Source organism: Contarinia nasturtii, unplaced genomic scaffold, assembly GCF_009176525.2.
Source record: "Contarinia nasturtii isolate CC-2019 unplaced genomic scaffold, AAFC_CNas_1.1 Cnas_scaffold_414, whole genome shotgun sequence".
Lineage (NCBI taxonomy): Eukaryota > Metazoa > Arthropoda > Insecta > Diptera > Cecidomyiidae > Contarinia > Contarinia nasturtii.
This window is the reverse complement of record NW_022197768.1, coordinates 102355-126442: the sequence shown is the minus strand read 5'-3', so window position 1 is coordinate 126442 and position 24088 is coordinate 102355. Positions and strand designations below refer to the sequence as shown.

The window sequence follows — 24088 nt, the reverse complement described above, 5'->3', positions numbered from 1 at the left end:
GTGTTTTTTTTTTTGCTTTCACACTTCAAATCTGCCATTCACAGATTCATAGTCGGCATTTTAATGGTAATGTATAAAATGTCTCCGTTGACATTTCATTCTTTTATTGTTCAAAGAATTTTGTTTGAAAAGCAAACTTGTCAATGCATTTGGTCAACGTACGTAAAACTTTCATAAATGAAAAACTTCTGAAAAACCAAATCAAACATTTTCGTGTATATAATGAATTGATTACAAAAGTCGACAATATTTTGCAATTTATTATCTTTTGACACGGATTTTGGCATGCAGAAACTTTTCGTTTCAATCATATATCATATACATTTGTAAATTTGTTTGCTTTAAATTCCCACTGTGAAGTTTGTTGTCATATTTTCTGTGTATTCAAAAGATTCAAAAACCTCAGCAGAAAAGTTTTCTTTCATCGAACTCACAGCTGATTTCTCAAAGACTTGATTATATTGAAAACGGAATTGTAAAAAACATACACATTCATTTTTCAGATTGTGATTTGTATGTGAAAAGGGGAAACCACTTACAACTCAAGGGAATCGTTGAATATACGGTTATTTCAATCCCGTTATGTTGCTATTCCGAATTTTCAACCATTCTACAGCAAACACATCACTGTTATATGGTATAAGATCAGATCAGAATCTGATCAGCGTCGTTTAAATGTGCGCGTGAATACGTTTCATATGTGTATGACTAAGCGGCGTGTGTTAAACTGTACGAACGAATACATATACGAATGTAATGTGTGCTGCGCCTCTCGCCCATCTCAATGCAGCAGCCAACGTTGCTTCGATACAATGTTGTAGGAGGTCTTCATAAATATGATCGAAATATTAACGTCTTGAATCGTGCGCATAATATGATGGTATGCGTACGCGCGCCTTCACTCTCACTGAGTCTGAAGAGCATAAATCATCGTGCGCGAGCGTTTTAAACCGAACCTAATACGATATCGTAACAGTTTCAATTTGTGCCTTATTGAGGTGACAACGATCAATCTTCAGTCTTCGTCTGTCTTTTTTTCCCCATTTCTTCGCTCTCATCGTCATTTTTGATGCAATCAGTGTTTCAATAGTCATCGATTGAATTTTCAATGCAAATAATCTGTGTGTTTCACATAAAATAAGTGCAATTCAAATAGCAGACAATATACAATTTAATCAACGATTGATTTTGTGCTTAATTGAGGAAATTTAATTAAAATTTAATATCATTTCAAGACCATAAGTCTTGGTTGCATTAGTGACAGTAAAATCGATATTCCTTCGAAAGAAACTTGTGCATAATTGAACCGCATTTAAACAAACAATATTAACGAGCATTTCAGAGTTTTGATTGTGAACAGTTTTATTTTTGTTTTCTCGTAACGTTCAGTGTTGATTTGTTGAAACAATTTGCGAATCTGCCGTAATGGATTCGGGCAGCATTTCGACGGCTTTACAGAATATGGACGTTGGTTGTGGCAGCGGAAACATGGAAGATGCCATGCAGAATTTCATCAAAAATCATGTCCTCAGTAATCCAATTACATGCGAATCGACAAAAACAAAGTGAGTAATCAACCGTTGCCTTTTTACTGTTAAGCAAACATTATATTTTTATGAGGGGTGTGCTCTCTATTTGTCGTTCGAATTTATAAAAAAAAATCATTCTTCGCAATTTGCCAAACTTATTCTCAGTACATGTTTGTCAATGCGCGTATACTGAAAAAGGCAACCGAAAAACAATTAAAATTTGATAATGAATCATCGCAAAAATGCTAATTGAAATGATACATTCTATTGACATTTTCCGACGGTTTATCACACAATTTAAATTAACTTACACACACAGCATACTGTGTGCATGCACAGCATGAGCAAAAAATTCACACAATAAACTTTACCGAAATTAAATTTCCCAAAATCTCACCCGAAATTTAATTTATTTAATTAGAAAGGCTTCTACAGTATTGTGTGTACTTTATATCGCCGCACAATTTTCCTTTGTATCACTTTGATTCTTCATTTTGTCGCTTTTATCCTTCTTGTCGTTGGCCACATAATTTTGTTAACACAAATTACAAGCGCCACGCGTAACACAAGCAAAACATCCAATTCACTTGGGCTTCAATGAAAAATTCGTACTCGAGAATGCCTCGATTTTCATTGTTATCAATGTTTCGCTTATATTTAAAAAATAAAATATTTTTTTTTGCCATTGCACCTGTTTTTCGTACACTGTGATTGTTGTTATTGAATTTGTTCGTTGGCATTCGAAAAACAAGGTGTATTACGTAGAATAGGAATCAGTGTTTGCGGTTTGGTTTCTTCTTGTTTTCGCTCCTCATTGTCGCACCCATCAAGGACAAATCAAGTCTTTCAATGTTGCAAGAACATCTATTTTGCAACAAGAGATAAATTTGCAAAGGTTATCAAATACCCAAAATTTAATTAAAATTCAATCTTAGCCACATTCCTTTTGTTTTCCATCTTAATTCCATCTTGGTTGCTCAAGCAGCATGATGGTTTCACCACAAAACGAAAGAAGACGAGAGAGAGAAAAAACGAATACAGTCTAATCGCATCAGATTAATATATATTGGCTATATAGACAGTCATTGTCAAAGTTCGTTCGATATCAATAGGTGGTTGTGGTGGTGAAATGATTAAATTCACAAAACCAAGGGAAAATTAGTACATGTAATGCTTGTGTATGTGTGCCCGTGTGGTATTCAATAAAACATCTTGTGTACATTATCGAATTGATTTTACAAATTTCAATTGTATTTTGTACAAGTTCGTTCATTGGAAATTTCCACTTAAATTTGCGCATAAATTATTCCGTTGAAATCCCCAAAATTAAAATTAAGAATTAACCAATTAAATCCATTTGGTATTACGAATTTTGTATTTAAAACACGTTCGAACGGTTTTGTTTTAATTAAAATTTTGTGCTTGTATTCGATGTGATTCATTCGCGTTTCATTTTTTTGCAATGTTTTTTTGCAATGCCATTTATAATGAATGATGCAAAATGATGAAAATATCAAATAAATTGATTTTATTGGCAATTTTTTTAAAATGCAAAATAGCATCAGTTGCCAAAAATTTAAAAACAAATTTGTAAGAACTGGCCATTTCTTTTCGTGGTTCAACATAAGTTGTTCTCATGAAGTAAATCATGTTTCTTTTGACTTTTAAAATTGATGCGCTCAAGTGTATTTACACTGTTTGCAATCTGTTTGTTTAAATTTGTCATTGAGCGATGCTAACCGTCTATATCATTTCCTCTACATTTTTGTAGCCAAAGTACATAAAATAATGCGCCATCGTCATTTATTAAGTTATCATTATCTAAGAGAAATGCGTGCACACACATTTATATATATATATAAAGAAATATAAAGACATCTCCGATAAGAGGTAGTCTCATTCACTGTATCAAATCACACTTGCATCCATTTTCAGCGTCGTTTCGTTTCAACAAGGTGTTTTTGTAAACATTTAATGTTTGATTCGAAATAGGATACCCCGAAGCTGAATCAACATAATTGGTGTGTTTTTATGAACACTTCCCAATCACATCGCAAAGCAAACAAAGAAAAAGAAAACTAGAGAAAAAAAATCACTCTGAAAATAAGTGAAGTCAAACTGAAGCGGTATCATAGCAATGCGATAATAAAATATTCAAAAAATTGTGTTTTTGAATTTTATTTTTGTGTGTATTTAGAAAAAGACAGAGTCGAAGGAATTTTTTGAAAGTAAGAGAGAAAGAGAATTAAAAAAAAACGCAACCTTGCCTATAATCTTAAAGGAAGCCTCATAAAGTACAAATGTAAACATTTGCGTTGAAAATGTGTCTTTGTCTTACACACTTCTGTCTACTCTATGTGTCGCTCTTCATCAATGCATAAAAGCAAGTAGTTAACACATCGGTGTTAAATATTAGACAGGGTGCGGTAACTTTTAAAAATGATCTTTTAGACGGTGATGATTTTTTCATCATCATCATTCTCTTCCTTATGATTTTGCGTTAAAAGACGGGAAAAGGCGCAGTGTTTTCTTGTTAACATTGATTAGAGCCATTGATTTAAACAACATTTAAAGGAATGATAGAAGAAGAAGAAAAAATACAGCGCCAATTTGACGTGAAAAATCGTATCTCAATCGCTCTATCTCACGGTGAAATTCTCACCGGTCAATGGCGAATCACTTTGTGCGGCAGTCAAATGAATAATTTGTATGCAATAAAAATTGCATACTATATCTCGACATTGTCATAAAACTTCTTTGTTCACAAGTTTTGGCAAAAGTGAATGTGATGAATCGTCAAAATGTCAACAAAAGCGAAGAAGACGGAAGTTAAGAATTCGAAATAGTAAGTTGTTGAATGTTATGTGTCACGAGCCATGGACACAAGGATGTTTACAAAAAACATAAATTGAAAGAAGAAAATGGCAAAAATGGCAAAAATTCGAGAGATAGGCATAAATCATTTGAGTGTGATTCGTCATCGTTTGTTATGCATGTCGCTTGCGAACAGGTCCTTCATTCATTACTTAGAAGATGCCTTCGAATAAATGCTTTCCGTGTATGACGTACTCAAAACGCTTCGGTAAAGAAAATAAACAACGATGAATAAACGGTTATTCTCGACCTCTCTCTCTCTCTCTCATTCTGCAGTTTTTTGAATAAAAAATTCTCATCTTTCGCACTTTCTTCGAGAAAACAGTTCAAATTGCTTGTTATATTAGACAATATGCTGCTTTTCTTTCATTTTGCTGAGGTTTTATTGGATTTTTTCTGCTAAACATGTGAAAGAAAGAGATTCTTTGATACGCGGCATAATTTTATTGCTGAACAAGCAACCTGAAATGATCTGCCATGACGAAAGATAGCATTCATCTTATCGCTGTGAAAGTCGCATTATTTTCATTCCACTTCCTTTATATGTTTAAACACACTTTCCACCTATAAAGATATTGTCTTTTTTTATAAGATGTTTGATGACAACGAAGAAATAAAAAAAAAACTGAACGTCGAAAGAAAAAACACATTCCTTTGCCTGCCATCATCTCGGTGACAGTATGATTAAATCATTAAGCCACCCCCAACATATTTTTTATATTGATGAATAATTTCTTTTCAATAAAAGCGAACACCCTTCGGACGTGCTGCATTGAAACCCATATACAAACACACCGCCGGCAACACTGAATAATAATTGTTGACATGCGGAGCTGAAAGAAGAAAAAATAAATGAACTATTGATGTTGTATCGATATGCAGGGTAGTCATGGATTAACTTGCTTTTATTGTACGATTCCTTGAAAAAGAAAAAAAAACACCCTAATAAAAGTTGGCGTTTGTCAGAAGTTAAATATCAAAACGCACACACGAAAGTTGAAAATTGAAAAGAAAGTGATGTACAAACAACAAAACGAAGTGAAAACAAATAGCAAAATTCCTTATCGCGTAATATTTTTCTATGCGCCTGTTTTTTTTTTGTCCGGTTTGCTTGTTCTCTTGAGAAAGGGAGGAAAGAAAATACGCAAAAGAAAATAGAATAAAAGCAAACATTCGTTGTCGTCATTTGCCTGTTTGTTTCATTTTGTCAAATCAAAAGCAGTGTATTCAAACACGAGTTCGAAGTTCAAATCAAGTACATGTTTAAAATAGCGCACCCACTCTGAACTGTGATTTAGGCTATTCCAAAGCTAACAATAACAGTAGTAAAGGCAACGGTAGAGCTAAAGTGTATCTTTACATAAACATAACAACTGCATCGCGTCACACTTTACATGAGCTATCCTTGCTATCTAAACTTAACTTTTAATTTAACTAAAAACTTGAAAAAAAATCTTCAACTTGTTCCAGGACCAATGCTGCGTGTGCCTTATGCACTCGTATGGGATGCATGCATGTTATGCGATCACGAAACAATACATATATTACGGGGATAAAATTGAAGTTGGGGAATATACAGTGAAATAAGTTTTAACTACAGTTTTTCCGTTGTATGATAATCATTTTCACTTGTATTATAATATCCATGCATGCATACTGTCAAATTATTATGAATGTTCAAAAATTTGCGACAAAGAAAAAACTACAACGCATGGATATTTGTAGTAATATGTTAGAACACCCCAAAAAACATACACACATGGAATATCAACCCGAATGCAAATATATGTGAATAGTGAATAAAACTATTCACGGTAAACCGCAAATAAAATCAATTAATACCACAAGCCCAAAGTTTCTTTCAATAGAAATACACAAGTTTATGTTCTGTGACATGGAAAAATATAATAATTATTTCTGTGGTATTCTACTTTGATTTTATAACGTGCGAAGCAGTGTTTTTCTAGAAGCTGATAAATAACGAAGAGGCACATAACAACCAAGAAGTAAGAAATGTAAACAGTACAATATTCTGTTTAAAATATTGCCACTTCCTGTCATAATGATGACTCTTCCGTCCCAATTTGAATAAAAAATCTTTCATGCATTAAAAATATTATATTGCTATATGGAGTAAATGAAATGTCTCTCTTTTGTGTCTTTCCACCTTCGAATGTCATTAGCCGAACAAGTTCGCTGAAAATTTCTCTTTGTGCAGACATATACTGCATAGATTAGGAAAAATTGTTTCAATCTCCATGAAAAATATCATCCATGTTATCAAGGATAAGGTGAGCATGGCATTAGAGTGAGATAAAGTGAGTAAGAGTAGATTTGTGGTTGAAACAAGCCAAGCATACATATATGCGACAAACACTTATCTTATTAAAAGTGTTGCTAAGCTGCAAAATGTAAATAAAGTCAAAATCGCACCGTGTTAAAGAGTCGAATTGAAAAAGAAGGAAGAAAATAAAAAAAAAATGTGCGCACATCAGTAACGGTCGCACGGAGTATTTTTGTGCGCGTCCGAAATGCGGTTGAAAATGTGAAGTGCTCCCAGAGAGCCAGGTCACAAACGAGCATTTGCCATTGGCTCCCTTTCTCATAAATCATTCAGACATAAACATACATTGAGTATTCGCATCACTTGACGCTGAAAAGATGAAAATAATTTAAGCAAACAGAAAGTCATAGGCACTTAGTCGTGCTTTGTTGCATAAAGATGTAGAATAAATTTTTTTTGCTCCCCAAAAGAACTGAAGAGAGAAAAAAGCATCGAATCATGGTGAACTTTTGGTATGATTTTTTTAGTCGTTCTCCGTGTTTTTTTCTTCTTTTCCTTCTCTCCGCACAACAGTAAGTAACATGAATTTTCCTATGACAAAATACACGTGCCAACGAAATACGCGTAAAACTTTTGGAAAGAAGAAAACCAATGCTTTAACAACGTCAAAAAAAAGCAAACTCGTAGCGTACATTCAAAAAAGGCGATGCTATGCAATGCGCAAACATTGAAAGCCTGGTCCGATGCTAGTGCATAATTTTCCAATAATTCACGAGCACCATGCAAATAAACAAACAAACACCGTGTATTTATTCATCATGCATCGCCCAAATTAACGTGTCAGCGTTATATGTGAACATTTTCGTTTAAAATCTTATCGATTTTAATTTTCAATCCACTTGATATGACAATTAATTAATGTCAGCTTATGATTTTGTTTTTATGTATTTCACTGCATATACATATTATATATTTTTGTATTATTATGATAAATTGATTTTTTTTGAGTGTTTATTTACAATTCATGAACACAAACCAATTTACTGATAAAAAACAACAGCAACGAACTTTGATATCGAGAGCAAGAGAACGTTCCAATGCACAAAGTCATTCGATGGAGAGACTTTTTTATGTTGCCCATGGATTTGTTTGTCGATCTTTGATGTAGGGGCATTCATGAAAGCAGTCGCTTGGAATAATTGAAGTGGTATTGGTGTTGGAAAAAATTATTTCTTTGAAGTTCATTCAATTTAATGTTTTACTTGGCTTATACAATTGACGCGAACAAAAAACTTGTATAAGTTTCTCTCTCTCTCTCTCTCTCTCTCTCTCTCTCTCTCTCTCTCTCTCTCTGTGTGTGTGTGTGTGTGTGTGTGCCTCACTCTCAACGGTCTGCTCTTTGGCTCGTCTATTGAAAATGCTTCAAACGAATTAATAAAATTCATTAAAAAACTGAATTATATATGAAAATAGTCAAGTGTCTCCACTTTGCATCTCAGCACACAATTTTAATATATTAACTCATAAATTTCATCGACTCAATTAGAGTGTGGTAATTACAGAAAGCAAAAGTTAAATGCACTTCTTCATGATACTCCGCATCGGCAATGTGTGTATGGCATTTGATGGTATATGTTCTTCGTTAGAACAACTCAATTGCATGAACAGATAATTATATTGTGGCTAGTGATTTGATTTCAGTCAAAATATCATAATCATACATAAAGAGATGCAATGGTTTTTCCAGTTTCATAATGGACGATGCAAGACGATACGATACAAAACTGTATGTATCACATCATCTCATTTAAATTGTCAATGACATAAGTTAAACATTTTAAACATTTTAATCACGATCAACCGAAATTGTGCGTCTCATTAACGTATTTTGTGTTATTTGTATATAATTGTTTGTTTACTTTTTGTGGCAAACGTATCCATATTACCATATTATTGTTGTTGTTGCTGTTGCTGCTATCACATTGTTATTGTTGTAGTTGTGTTCCTGTGCTGCTACATTTCGACATCACTCGAATATTGTATTGAATGAAATGTGTCGTACACACGGCAATGTGGATGTTTTATTTAATATTGAGATGCAAATGATGCAAAATCGCATTGTCTTAATATAGTGTGCGGCGGGTTTTTGTATGGCACCCAATAAACAATTTACAATTTAAATGTAGTCCAGTTCCAGTGAATATGTATGCATTAGTGCGTTTTGTATTTGACGTTGTTCTCTTTAAAATGGGCAATTAAAGTGGTAAATTGTTATGCACGCACACATATGTGCGCACAATCCCTTATACATTTGTAATGCTCAACAAATAACATTTATCAACTTACTCAAATAAACGACCACGGAAAATGTTCACGAATTTAATACAGAATGTTTTCGATGTTGTTTATATTTGCGAAATTTGTGATTTCGGTTTATTTATTGAAGAGAGTTGAGACCGTCGAGACTAAATATAGACATTATATTAAAAACGTAGCGCAATTTTCTGTCTCTTTTTGTGTATGTGTGTGTGTGTTCCTTTTTTTCTTTTAAAATGTAGCTCTTGAAATCGAGTGGTTCAAAGTCAAGAGGTTGCTTCTTTTACTGAAGAAATTTCAATGAATGACCATATAAAAATGGTTTACAACAACTGGACGTGACTCGAATTTATAATGGAACATTAAATGAAAATAATATAGCCACTTGATGTAACGATATTAAACGGGATTATCGACAATATTTCACATATTTTTATGACCATTAATTCGGTCAGATGATTGATTAGGGTCAATATAATGAAAACAATTCGACACCATTCGGACATTAAAATTCTCAAGAATATTGATGAATATTAAATATAAATCGAAGACCATAAAATTGAAGTATATTCGATACAATTTTGGTGAACACTTACAAACTTGAAGTGTGAAAATTCAAAAAAAAAAAAACCCATAGAAATGACTGAAAAATCCTTCGTTGACACAAACCATGAAAATGTTATATGCTGTCATAAATACAAAAGCCGGATATTGATAGGCGACCAAATTTCGAATAATATCATACCCATTTCAAATGAATGGTACCAGAAAATTATGTTTTTTTTTTTTAATTTCAAAAAAGAGAGCCACATATCATTTTGATGTATGAATTATATGCGGTTTTTAAGCACTTAAATTAACGTCATTTGACCCGTCAGTGTGATTTAATGATAAAGAGGATATTTGAGGGCAAATATCTGAAGGAGAAGGTGAAGTAAGCGTGTACTGGTTGTGGTTTTTTGCGTTGAAACGAGCCATGCAAAGTGTTGGTGATGACGCATAAATTACAAGAATTTCTAACGATATATCAGCAATTGCAGTCAAATAACCAATGTAAATGCCTATATGCGTGTGCTGTGGCTTTATTTCATTTTTTTTTTGCTCTTCTTCAAGTTTTGTTTGACATTTTTCAGTGGTTGTTCCGCTGTTTCAAAAACAAATATATTTGAATATTATATCCATTTTGACATATCGGCATATTTGTATAACATTGCGCGATTAACAAAGCGAAACGTACGGGCGCTAAAATAAACACACTAATCGAAACGAACAGAGAGCAGGAAAAAAACGCATGTATACTGCAAATAAACGTGTTCGCTGCCGCCGCTGCTGCCGTGTACAAAAAAATGATAATAACCCTTTTGGTAGAATGAGAGGGAAAACGGCATACAAAAATGTAAGCAACGAGAAACTGTTTGAAAGAAAAACGATATAGAGAGAGAGAGAGAGAGAGAGAGAGAGAGAGAGAAAAAAAAGAAAAGCAAAAAAGTAAACGAATAAAAGTAACCATTTGACAGATATCGATCGAAAATAATATATGCAAACAAATAGTAAATAAGTGTGGGAAACAACAGCAAAAAGACGCGTAAACCCATTGACAAATAAGACATTTCTCAAGTTTAATAACTGCTGGTGCTGCTGTTGTTGTCGTCGTCGTCGTCGTCGTCGTCGTTGACGCCGTTGTCATTGCTCTTACTGGTGCTAGCACTTTTGGTGTTGTGCCTTGCCGTCATAATTCTGTTTGCTTAAATAAACGAATGTAAGCGCGTATAACGTTTTTACCTCGATCACTGATGTCGACAAGAGTGAAACGTCCGACAAACACATTTTCAATATGTACACGAAACAAACGCATTTTGGCGTTTGATGTTTGGCCATCAATTTTGTGTGTTTTACAATAAAAATTATATTAATTTGGACTATTACGTTTCTTGACCAACTAATTTCATGCCTCTTCTTAACTCGCCTTTTTTTATCAGTATATTTGTTATTTGTTTACTTGTGTCTTCTTTTTTTTTCATTCTTCGCTTTGTTTTGTTGTTGTGTTGAACATTGGCGTACGCTTCTTTTGTCGCGAGCACTGTCTCGTCTCTACATGTTCCCATTTAATTGACTAAATGCATACGGTCAAGCGTTCATTCATTGACGAAAACGGTTTTTGTTCAACACGCCTAATATACACATATGTATTGTAATGTGCTAATTACTTGATGAACAACAGCAGCAACCACAACATCGACAAAAACTAATAACAAGACATACGAAACCACTTTGACTGGACCAAAAAGCTAAAATGAGCAAATAGCAAGTACTTAAAAAAGTTGATAATTTGAAATATGGAAGAAAAGAGGCGAGCGAACAACACAGAAAAAAAACCATCCACGTTCTCCGTATCGATGGAAAAGTAAATATGCTAATTTTTGTTTCGACTATTACAGAAGTGCATTCAATTCAGACTTCACACGGACGAAGAAACAAAATCGAGAGATAGAAACAGAGAGAAAAAAACTCAATAATAATATAATATCTGTTAATGTGGTAACCTTAGGAACTTGGCATTTTAAATGTGCATACAGGTATTATGATATTACGCGATCGATGATTTTCACTATCGATGACTGAATGACTATTATACGGGAACGCTACAATTGACTTTGTGAGTGAAACGAGAAAGAGCATAGAGATAATACGCGTTATTTAAAAAAAAATCACATCTTTCTTCTCTCGCCTTGCAATGGGAATCACTTAGTAGTTTGGTGCTATTTATGACAGAGAATTGTGTCTCAATAATGTCACCGCATATTGTATGACTCATTTCAATCATAGAAATTGACATGAGAGAGAAAGAGATCGACAAGGAACCGTAAATATAACATATATTCGAAGGAAATGTTCATATCACATGTACCAACAAATTGTATGACCTTAGAGAAAAATATCTGCGAATCCGCTCTCGTTTTGTCTCCTTCAATAAATCTTTTCTTTCGTTCATTGAAAATTGCATTTCAGATTGACTTTGGTATGAGTCCTTCCATTTTTTTGTACATATGAAATTGTCATTGACGTCATGAACGTAAGCTGTACATTCTGAGCAGTGTACATGCAACGCAGGAAAAACCGATTTTACTCAATAAAACTTTTTAAATCGGGTTTGATTTGTACATTTCGTCTGTCAATCACTCGACGACAACTCTTGAACGATTCATCGGATATTGTTGATTTTTCAGTGATGATACGGTAGTTTTTCAAATCCTTCGCTACTATTCACGTCTCGGCTATTTTTCATTATGTTCTCGGTTTAGTGAAGTGCATCAACGTGGACCTTTAGCATAGACCGTAGGTAAACTAAGCAATTTTCCAAAAAAAAAAAAAACACAGTAGCAGTGGTAGAGACATGAAAATAAAAATCAATCAAACTGTAATTGGAAGATGATACATGAACACCATAACATATAGATAGATCGATGTGGATTGAAGAGCGCAACAACGAATGATGAACAATAAAAATGGGTTTTAGATAAAACCCAATTTCGATAGCAGAGATAGCTTCCAATTGAGAATGATTGAAGATAAATGAATGAAATTACAACCGAACGAATGTAGTTGTGTTTGTTGTTATTTTTAACTAAAAAATCAAGTTGTTGTCAAATTGCAAAAAGTCATTTTCATTCGCATAAAAACTCCGAGCCGAATGTCAGCCAACAAATGAAAATTGGATTTTGATGTGTCGAAAACAAAACTCCATTATCATTTGCTGTATGTTGGTTTCGTTCCCATTTCAATATATTAGGTTACATGTGGAAATACAAAAAAAATATATCTCATGAATAAATTGAGTTGAATAGAACACGAAATGGCTTTCAAATTTTGAATTACACGTTATATACTTTTACGCTTTTCAATTTTCACACATAAATTCGAGAGGGGGTCGGGGGTGGTTGGAGAGAAGGAGAGAAAATGCCAAGTACTCTTTACATCGCCATCTCTCTTGGCCACTTTATTTCTACATCTCAAGCAGTGGCATTAGCACTCGAAAAGAACAGCATAATTGCAAGCCACCCCAGTATGGCTATGGGCAACGGAAATAACAATCGGTTTTCCATAGATTCTCTTACACTTGAAAGTTATAACAATTCAATGTGCAAACAATTGAACGATAACACAATGATATGAAAAATGAATTTTTAAATTGAATGCCCCTCTTATTGACGATTCCATTTTTGTCCGATAAGTGCAAATATAAGTGAAGATTCAACCAACAGTGCACGAAAAAGCGTCATAATTAAGAGTGAACAAACAACATCAAATTATTGTTTTAAAATTGTTGATTTTCTCTATCTATCTATCTATCTCTTTCTCTTTCTCCCGTTCCCTCTTTGCTTCTCGTCGTAAAAGTGGAAAATAAATGGTTATTAGCGGCGAACCCATTTGTCAACCTCAAATATCCGTTGAAAAGTATTTTGAAGCGAATGAGGAAAGGCTGGAAAATAGACAAAGACCGAAACAAAAAGATATAAACACGTCCTGCTAATGATGCATTCGCTAGACGTTCAAGTGGTGCTCGAGAAAAAGAAAACACTTGACAAATCGTCAGCAGTGTATTTGATATTTATTTTTTATGTTTTTACCCGACTGCAGTTCATAAATTTGATGCAGAATATATTTTATTAGAATTTTTATTCAAAATCGAATGCGTCGCATCATTAACAAATGTAAGACATCAGAGTCAGACCAATTTCTAGCATTTAGTTCGGCAAACAGTCAACCATGTAATAAAATTTCATTGCATGGATTATGATGCACTCAAGTAACAGGCACTGAGTAATAAAAGAAAATAGAAAATTATTGCTGCGTTAATTGTTTAAAAGACCGACAGTCATATTCATAATGCGTCTACGGATTGTCGAGTAATTTTGAAAATAAAAACTAAATCGAGAAAAGTTGAAAAATGCTGTGGCGAATGGCATGGATTGTTTGAATGAAAAACGCTGAGCATCGAGTGCCCAAGAAATGAACGAAGGAAGGCAATGGCATAGAATGCGATGAAATACGATTGAAATGTAGATAAAATGGAAAATTCACGAGCTAAGTCTGAATTATGGTCTGATTAGCCGCTTTTTAATGACTAATTTCAATCGATGAAAAGTTCACGAATTACGAGTAATACAAACCAGAGAATATGTTGAAGTGAACTACATTTTTCGACAGCACGAAAATTCCGAAACCAAATGTTTACTATCGTTCGTGGTTCAGGAGAGAAACGGTACATAAATCACATTGAAAATTATGATTCAATGATATTCAATGTTTCCAAGTCTCAATTCATAAAACTTTTCATTTTATTGTTTACATTTCACTTTGAAACTGTTGTGTTTGTTGATTGACCGCATCAAATCGTTTGACACATCTCTATGGCTACTTTCAAATAATATACCAAATTAAGAAAATGATTTGCGTGATTATGTCAATTTTAATCAATTAAACAGAGAGAAAAAAAATGCGACGTCCGTATTTTAATTCTTTTCTCTTTTTTCTTCAAATTCAAACATTGATTTTTTTGCCATGTCATTGCAGTGTTTTCCATTTATTTTGATCGGACACACACGTATAATCATGTATACAAACACTAAATCCACTCGCACACGATTAATAGAATGAACAGATCACCGAAACTATTTAACGGCAAACTCACAATCTCTCTCTCTCTCTTTCAAAACCATATTGTTCGTGGGAATTTATCCGCTTAGCGATTGTCATTCGCGTTCATTTGCCATAAAGTCCGGAATGATGAAGCGGCAGAATACAAAAAGGAGTGAGATGAAATGAAAAGAGGAAAAAAATGTGCATTGAATAAAAAGCATGACGAGGCGTATTAATTGAAATCACATTCAGCTAATGAGGTTGAGACTTGTTGTAGTTGTTGCCGAGTTTGTTTACGGTGTTTCAAAGTGTAGATAATTGTCATATTTGGAATACTTTTGTGAAATGCTCGTTCGCTCGTGCACCCGTCTCTCATTCCTCTAAATTTCCTCTCATGCATACTTTTATTACATTTGTCCGTATTCGATATCCATCAATTTAATTCGTTTGATATTTTGTTTGCCTATCTTAATTATAGTGGGATTTTTTTTACTTTTTATTTCACTTTACTGCCGTTCTTCAATTCTATAGAAAATTTTAAAAATGGATACTATCAATGTAATCGAAAATGTAATAATTTTAAATTTTATGTGATAGCTTCAGCGTAAAAAGGGTGGATGTTGTTTTGTAATATTATGTGCAAAAATGAACGAATGTAATTCCAACGCGATAATAACGGAAATGAAAAAAAAAAGAAAAGAAATGAGAACATTCCACCGTGCCGCTTTTTGCAATGTTTTATGCACTGAAATCACATCTAACGTCTCGATTCGCGTGAATAACCAAATAGAATGATAATTGCGAGCATTACAATGTATTTTAAAAGGAAAAGTTTCATTAAAAGGATGACAAGATTAAATAAATCGACAGATAAAATGGTAAAATTTATTTCGCAGCTAATTCGATGCGATTTTTCATTTGCTCTTCATACAATTTCGCCTATAATTAATGAACTTGAGAAATTGTAATTATATGACGATCCATATCAACTCTTTTAATCATTACGAAATTAGAGCGAAAACCGAACGAATGACGGCGAAAATAAGCAACAAACACAAAATATAGGAACCAAGGAAGAACGCACAAATTCATAACAATATAATCCCAATGCCAAAATATAATTTACAACTTATGACGACTGTTGTACATGTCTGTGTACAAGTTGCACGCATTAAGAAAATCTGCTAGAGGAAATTCCAACCGATCTTATCATATCGAAAGCAAAAAACGGTTTCAAAATGATAATTGAGAGGGAGAGATGAAACAAACATAGAAAACAAAACAAAAACAACAACAACAAAAAATTGGCAACTGAAGAAAACAAAAACTTTGTTAAATGGAATAACTCAACTACCGAATGTTCATATTAACTCAAAATCGTTGCTCATCATCGCCATCATTCTCATCATCATTTATAAAGTATGAAATACTTTACGGCTCTTTTAGCTTCGGACTCATTTATATTCGTTGAGAGCCCGTCCAAAGGGAGCAAGACATAGAGAGCTCAGAGAGTGAGTTTCGGTCGTGTATATAGTTAATGAAAATATAAGTTGATGCCAAGAAATGAAAAAGAAACAAACAACAAAAAAACGGCAGAGATGCAGTGGCGAACATTTTTTTTAAGTAAGAATACAAATACGACCACTTGTTCTGAATGCATATCTCGTCGTTTCTTTGGCCCATCATGTTATTCTTCTATTTCGATGTTGTTGTCATTTAGTGTCGTTTGTTTTTCTTTTAATCTTGGATGCTTCATTATTTCAGTGAATGGGCCGCGCCTTGCGTTCATTAGCTTAGAAAAATGAGTGTGTATTTGGCTCGTCAGTTAGCCGAGGTACCGAGAAAATCCCGAATCGATTTTCTTACGAATGCGGAATTCTTTAAATATTATACTTTAAAAGCGTGCAAATGGCACGCACACTTGTACCCAAAGAATAAATTCACATCGAGCAGTTTTCATAATATGGCCAAAAAATGAAATCCCTGGTGTTTTTACGATTTTCATACATTTTCACTGATGCGAATTTCAATGAACTTGGAAGAGACAATGCCTGAGACAATGTCTTAATTACCAGCAGTAAATCATGATATACTTTTTTTTGTTCTTTCATCAACAACCATCGCAATACCACACAATGACAGAGGCACACAAGGATATGGCTTAATGAAATTCTTTCGTGGAGAGTGTGGCATTAGTAAAATGAAAACGGTAACAGCAAAAAAAAATAAGAAGAACCAGAAAAATGGAAAGATAAATTTCATTGCAGTGTGATGAGTTTGTGTAAAACCACACCAAAAATTGTTCACGAACGCATTTAGTCTAGCATTTAGTGCATGTTTTATTCATATTGTCTTAAATTGATATACGGGTATGTCCATTATTTTGGGCGTTTGCATTTTTTGAATGTACACTGGTGTTGCTATTGCTTGATGGCCCGATCATTATACGATGCGCGTAAAATTGTAACAATGAAAATGATGCTGTTGTCCACTACCATGCTGTTTTAGTACGATTCATTCTGCCACAATGATGCGCTACATATCGGTGAAAGACTTTTCCCCATCCAGTTGAATATATATTCGTGGTTCATTGAGCCATCACCAGACTCTTAAGTTATTTATCTTGTCTTATGTGAAGGCGTATTATTATAGTTAAACCGTAGGTCGAATAATGGCAACCGAACAAAAAAAAACGTTTAGCACAAATTTTACGCTTTTTCTTGTTCTTTGCATTAATTTGATTGGGGATGCGGGAAAATCTACCACAATGGTCATTTATCATTCGATGTGATTGTGGTTTTCTTTTTTTTACTTTTCGGTTCTGATCCCTTTTTTTCTCTTAGTGAGTTAAGTATTGAAACTAAATGAATTGGTTTTTTCTTTAACATATTTTATTTTTACGGCTGCAAAGCAAACACATGACCATCACATGTATTTAGACAAAATGCAAATATTCTCATGGAATACATCTATTTCATTTAAAGAATGCTGATTGAAGGATTGTCATTTAATTAAACGCTTTTATTTCCAACACCCATTTTAAAATAAATTGGATGCGACTACTGAAATCCGAAAAAATTCATTCAATTTTTTTAAATGTTTTGCATAAAATACCATTTATGTGTCCTTATTATTGTACGGTGACTGAATTCATCTGCAGCGTGGGGTTTTGTAAAAGTTTGTTAACTTATATCTACGCGAATTGACAAACATGAGAACGGCTGAAAAAAAAGAAAGAAAGAGAGAAAAAATTTTATTATCGTCTGGTGGTTACATTTCAACAATTGACTCGTACTGTGACCGAACCACGTTTGAGTGAAAAAAAAAGCCAAATGTGTGTTAAATAAAAAAAAACATTCACGTGATTGTGGTGTGAATATCAGGTATCGAGTGAGTATTAAATTTGCAAATGTTGTACAAAAAGGGTGAACTTTGTAAACAACATTTTTCAGCGTAAATACATGGAACCCAATGCCATATCAAATGAGTTTGAGAGCCATTTAATAAATATTCTATTTGCCGTTCGTCCATTTACAAATAAATGCGCAGAGCATAAAACGAAACATCATTAATTAAAAATGAAATAGATTTCCCGTTTTAATTAGAACATTTCAAAGTGCTCTTGGGATACATCACTTGCTTGATGGGTGCATGTGTATGTGTGTGTGTACTGTGATGGGTTTGGGAGATCGGGCAACTTGTTTAATAGATTTCGTATGGGAAAAAAGCATCGCATTTTTCGTTGTGTTTTGTTCGCTTCAGATTCTTTCACCAGTTAGTAGCACCGATGCGCTGCATTTGTGTATAATGCGTTAAATAAATTATGACCATACGTAAAATTCATTTTAATTAAATGATTAAGATCTGTTCCTGATTCATCAATCATTAATCAGCCGTATGGATGGCAAAAGTCTCTCACTCTCGGTCTTCCTTGCTTCTCGCGCTCGTATGCGAATACTGTTTTCGCTCGCGCGACACAAACGCACGCGTTTTGTATGCAGTTCACCGTTCGCCATCCAGTTGATGCCATGTGTTTGCATCTCATATCAAAACATTGTTGCATCGTTAAAATCAAATGTTAGACTTCTGTATTTTTTTTTTATTTATTGTTCACATTTCATTTCATATGTTATTCTCTCGATATACATGCATCATTTAAGATGATATAGACCTATAGTATTGTATCGACATTGAGAATGAGATGAATTTAGTTGGGCTAATGGTTTCGGTGCATTGCATACTCATTTAATTCCACTTCTTTATAAATTTGCATCCAACAGAGTATTGCTGTCGCCGTCACACCACATTATTATCTCAGTTCTGCTAACAATTCACTGTCAAAAATCAAAATCTGTCGCGCATTCCTAAATATATTGTTTGCGTTTTGTACAATGTTTATTTTATATAATTTCTGGGAATTTTTGTGGCAGAGAGACTATAAAATACTTTATATATATTTTTTCAAATTTTGTTTCGTCGATATCATTTCCATTTGTGTCGTAATCACGAGTCTAGCGACAGATTGCCGTCAAAATGGCACAACAGACGCGTGACGTGCCTCTTACAGCTTTTCGTAATCGGAATGTATCTTGAATTTATGAAAATGTTCTTTTGGTGACACATTTCGTTTCATGCGCGCCGAATTTCAACAAATGCCGAAATTTTGGTGAAAGATTTTTTTTAACAAGATAGAAAACCATTTGATTTTCTACATAGTTATTTTTCGCCAATCATTTCCAAAACAATGTTTATACATTCTCTAACCAACGAAATATATAGCTGAAATTGTGAAAATTTTGATCTTTTTTCTCTCTCTCTCATTTCTTTCTGGTCATTTTGTGAAAAGTGTCAAAAGTTTTGGACAGGTTTCAGAATCGTATCAATTTAATGTTGCTATTGTGCTTGTCAGCTTTGATATTTCGAGCTAAGATTATCGTTTATATCTGTGCGCCTACTCCTTTTCAAACGATGACAGAGCAAAACGAATAACAATATTCGTTCGTCGCTGAGAAATACGTGTGCGTTAATGGAATTGTGCTATTAAAGAAAATGTTTCGATTGGTGTCCAACGCTCCGAAGCGTTCATAGTTGTTACTTCGTTTTTTTATCTTTTGCGATTTATAGTATAAACATAAGTCCCGCCCATAAAAACACTCAACACACAATTTAATTTCAATTTGCCCTACTGTGAATATGCTTCAAATTCAAGTGTGTATGTGCGTTTGCCACACACTTTCTCTCTCTCTCTCTCACTCTCTGTCTCTCGTGCTGATATGCGAATCCATGTAGACATATTCGATGTTAATTGAAAAAAAACCTCTTTATTTTTTTGTTGATGTTCTCTTTACAGAGCGACGACTGAACAGAAAGAAGAGCGGATTAAGCGTCCGATGAATGCTTTTATGGTATTTTCACATCAAGCCCGAAAAATGATTGCCAAGAAAAATCCCAACTTAAAAAACTCGGATCTGAGCAAATTTCTCGGTTCCACATGGAAGTAAGTATATTTTCATTTGGTTGTTGCTTTTGATGTTACAATAGCACATGAATTCGCGTGGAATACTTTTTCAGTAATTTTTGCATCACTTTAACATGAAAAAATCTCTTAAGTACAAACTGTATTTCGTAACTGCTCCAACTAAATTGTCTTGTAAATTTGTCTAAAATATTTATAAGCAAAAAAAAGACAACAACATCAACAGCAAAACACTTTGGGCGCACAATTGATGCTATGGAAATTGAATGCGAAGCAATGCTTGCAACTCATTAATAGAATAAAAGCGCGTCAACTTCCTCTTCGTTAACGTACATTTTGATGCTAAATGTTGTTGTTCTTCGTCGTCATCTCTTTTATTTTTTTCCATTCGTTTACATTTTGTTTTGTTTCGATTTCGGTCGTGTGTTATTTGCATATTTTTCGTAGAAATTTTACTGAGGAAAAGAAAGCAATGTTCAAGCGAAAGGCGGAAGAGCTACGTGCCAAGCATAAAAAAGACCATCCACAGTACAAGTATCAGCCACGTCGAAAAAAGTCCAAAGTATCAGCAGCTGCCTCATCGATTGTTCCCGAAAAACCGGTACGCTCATCAGCCAGTAAAAAATCGGCTGCCAAATTGAAGGAATACAGTCGCATGTCGGATTCGTCAGCATCGCCAAACAATTCAGGCAACGAATTGTACATTGATGAATCAGTGTCACCGATTTCTGATCAAGGTACAAAAATCAATTACATACATTGTCTAGACACTTGATTTTTCGAATACACAATGCATCAATGTGATTGCGGTTCTTCATCGTTTTACCATAAATCAAAGCAAGAAATGTCTTTTAACTTTATGTTTGATTTTTCGTTTCATTCTTCTAGCATCACTGCAGCAAAGCTTTGGTTATTCGTTACCGGAAAATATACCATTCGACTATCATTGCAACGCTTATGGAAACAATAATAACACCAGTCACAATCACAACAACGGAATTCACGTGAACAATTCAATTGCTACGGGAATCGGTAAGTTTCACTTTTATTTATTTATTTGTTTCAACGGAAAAAGATACATCAAAGCACCATTTTTATTTCCCCCTGGTACATTGAAATTCCATAAATAATCGAAAAGTTAGTAAAGAAGAAAAAAAGTCGAGTCCATTTAAAAAATTTATGCCTAGAATTTTAAGGAAGAAGCAATTTTATTTTTACTCATTCGCCCTTCGGATAATATGTATATGAATTGAATTTCAGTGAATGCAGGTCATCGTCGAACACCATGTGTCCTCACACCGCCCTCAACACCAATCAATTCCGATTTGTCAGCGCTGAATATGGGCAATAATTTGCCAGCTCATTTGTACTCCCAAAGTGGTTACCGTGCCGGTACTTCAACCAATGATTTTACAAGCGAAAAAATATCGCCAATGCATTATTCGCCCAATACGTATGGTGGCCATCAGACGACGGCCGTTGATATCTACACCAATTTGTACAATGATTACACCAGTTGTGGCCAGGGCAGCAGTAGCACAGATTTCAACAATGAATTACCAACAATGGAAATGCCGGGCGTTTACAATGTCAACGGCTACAATGGATTTGAATCGCACAAATATAGTGGCGATCATTCAGCATATTTCGATAGCGAAAAGAAATACGATATCGCTGGAGTGGATAACAGTCGAAATATTTGTGTGCAAAATGGCTACATGCATTACAACAATTGTTGATGGAAGGAGAAAAAATGAAAAAAAAACGACAAAAACGCTAGATTTTAAGTGATACGTTGCATAGCTACCAGTCGCACCCACACCCACACCAACTGAACAAATACACCATTGAAAACTTTCCTCGGCTACATTCGTTGATGCATGCATTGGCCAAACGTTAGTTTTGCATTTTAAGTTTTAAATCTCACAGTTTTATTCGCCATCATTTGCATTTACAACCAAACGGAAAATACTTAAGTTTCGGTTTTAATTTTCTTTCTTTATTTTTCGTTCAAACTTTTCCAGTTAATGCCAAATAACGAACAAACGAACGAACACGAATGAATAAAAACCACTTGCGATGGCTATTTCTCTTTGAAAAAGATATTCAACACAAAAACAAAACACTGTATATCCGTTCCGTTTAAACTTATGTTAGAATTATAATTAAAACGTTATTAATTTTAGTTTAAATGTTTAAGTATCGCAGGAAAACAACAAATCCGGCATCAAACACTTTTCCACTTCATTTATTTATCATTTTCTTAATATCACATATCTCGATCAATATTTTATCGAGAGTATATTTTTTTTTAAATTTCTTCTCTGTTAAATATAAATTTAAGTTAATAATTTTAATTATGAACAAAAGCAAACAAATTAATGATTAGCAAAATGAAGATAATTTTTGTAACACACCGAAAATAACATGCAATGCATTATGTTGCATAAAGACGAAACGCTCAAGTATGTTGAATTTAAGATGAATGAATATATGGAACTTGACAAGTCTTTTAATAACATGTTACTTTCTTCAAAAAGTACTTTTTTCACAAAACATTTACTATATAAACACATACACATTCTCTATCAAAAAAATAAGAAGAGAAGGATTCTGTCAAAAGAAGAGAATAATCTGAATGAAGAATTGATTAGGCTTGTTTGCGTTGTATAGCAAAAGTTCATGGATGAATAAAATGTGTTTTTTTTTATTTTTTCTTTATTCTAAAAATGTGTAAGCGTGTTGCATGAAATCACAAATCCTATATCGATAGTCAGTGTGACATTATTATTGGTAAGTTTTCAAACTGTCATTCTCTGCCGTCATATGAAAAGAAGCATTTACAACGGAAACAAGGAAATCGATGCCACTCAATAGCTGAGCACACTTAAACTTTGCTAAGCATTTTGCTTTGCTGCCACTTTCAGTCGAAACGACGAAAAGAGAGAGCAAGAGGCGGACCAGACACACAAGACTTTTTATCACAAATTCTCTCTCTCTATAGAGAGTCATCTTAGAAATATGATACGCGTGTGTGATGATTCGACTGAATCTGTCTAGATTTGTTGAAAAGAAAAACATATTTTATCTCTATCTTTAGTTGGTTAAGTACATAAATAACATTTTTCAGACTTGAAATCACACTGATTACCTCTTTTTCCCATCAGAATTTGCTAAACATTAAATGAAACAAAACGAACATTTAGCACTTTTGTTCGGATGATTATCAAGTAAGTGACAAAAATTTCAGCAATTGAATTTTGACAACTTTTTTTCCCCTTGTATATGCTAAAACAAAGTATAAAAACATAATATATACAATAACGTAAATATACAATTAAGTTAGGTGACGAAAAAAAACATACGTTAAAAAAATGTCCAATCAATTTAGGGTAGATAACAGAAACTTATTTATAACTATCGAAGTTGAGAATTTTGAGATATTTGCTTGTTGGATTTTAATGCACTTATCGATATTATGTGTTCAGTATAACTGCTACGATGGTATTTAAACAGAAAAAATTGATTATTTTACAACAGAAAAACAATTTCTCCGTTCAAACAAGACCGAGACAAATAACATAACTATGAAAATGAACGAAATAAACCAGAAATTACATAGCATTTTATAAATTGGTAACGGGCACATCAACTAGATCAATATTTACCGCAATTTGTAAGTAAATAAAAGCATTTGATTTTCCACATCTATTTTGCGTGCCGGAATTTGTTTACTTTATTGCCGACCCGATTTGATAATAAAGTGACGAGCAAAAAAGAACGGGACTCTACATGAAGAAATGGTTACAGTTAGATCGATCATAAATAAGAAAAAAGCATATCTATCGCCCCTTATTTATATTTATCATAAATTATTTATACATCAATCGAAACTTGAGCCAAACTTTAGTAACAATGGCAAAGAAAAATAGAAACGAGGATTCGACGAAAAAAAAACTGAACACCAAA

General features: G+C 33.7%; 1 protein-coding gene across 2 annotated transcripts; it reads left to right on the top strand.

The window, feature by feature from the left end:
- The first annotated feature begins 1028 nt into the window (after nucleotides 1-1028).
- Nucleotides 1029-22373, top strand: LOC116338756 (transcription factor Sox-3-like). Of its 2 annotated transcripts, XR_004200914.1 has the most exons (6): nucleotides 1029-1565; nucleotides 19994-20140; nucleotides 20567-20856; nucleotides 21008-21151; nucleotides 21380-22014; nucleotides 22144-22373. XR_004200914.1 is itself a non-coding variant. In XM_031764208.1 (5 exons), exons 1-5 carry the CDS (start codon nucleotides 1426-1428, stop codon nucleotides 21856-21858), a joined length of 1200 nt encoding a protein of 399 aa, XP_031620068.1. In that variant the 5' UTR covers nucleotides 1029-1425; the 3' UTR covers nucleotides 21859-22373. The 2 variants fall into 2 exon arrangements, 1 of the variants encoding a protein (XP_031620068.1); XM_031764208.1 differs by having other exon boundaries at nucleotides 21380-22373.
- Nucleotides 22374-24088: the final 1715 nt, after the last annotated feature.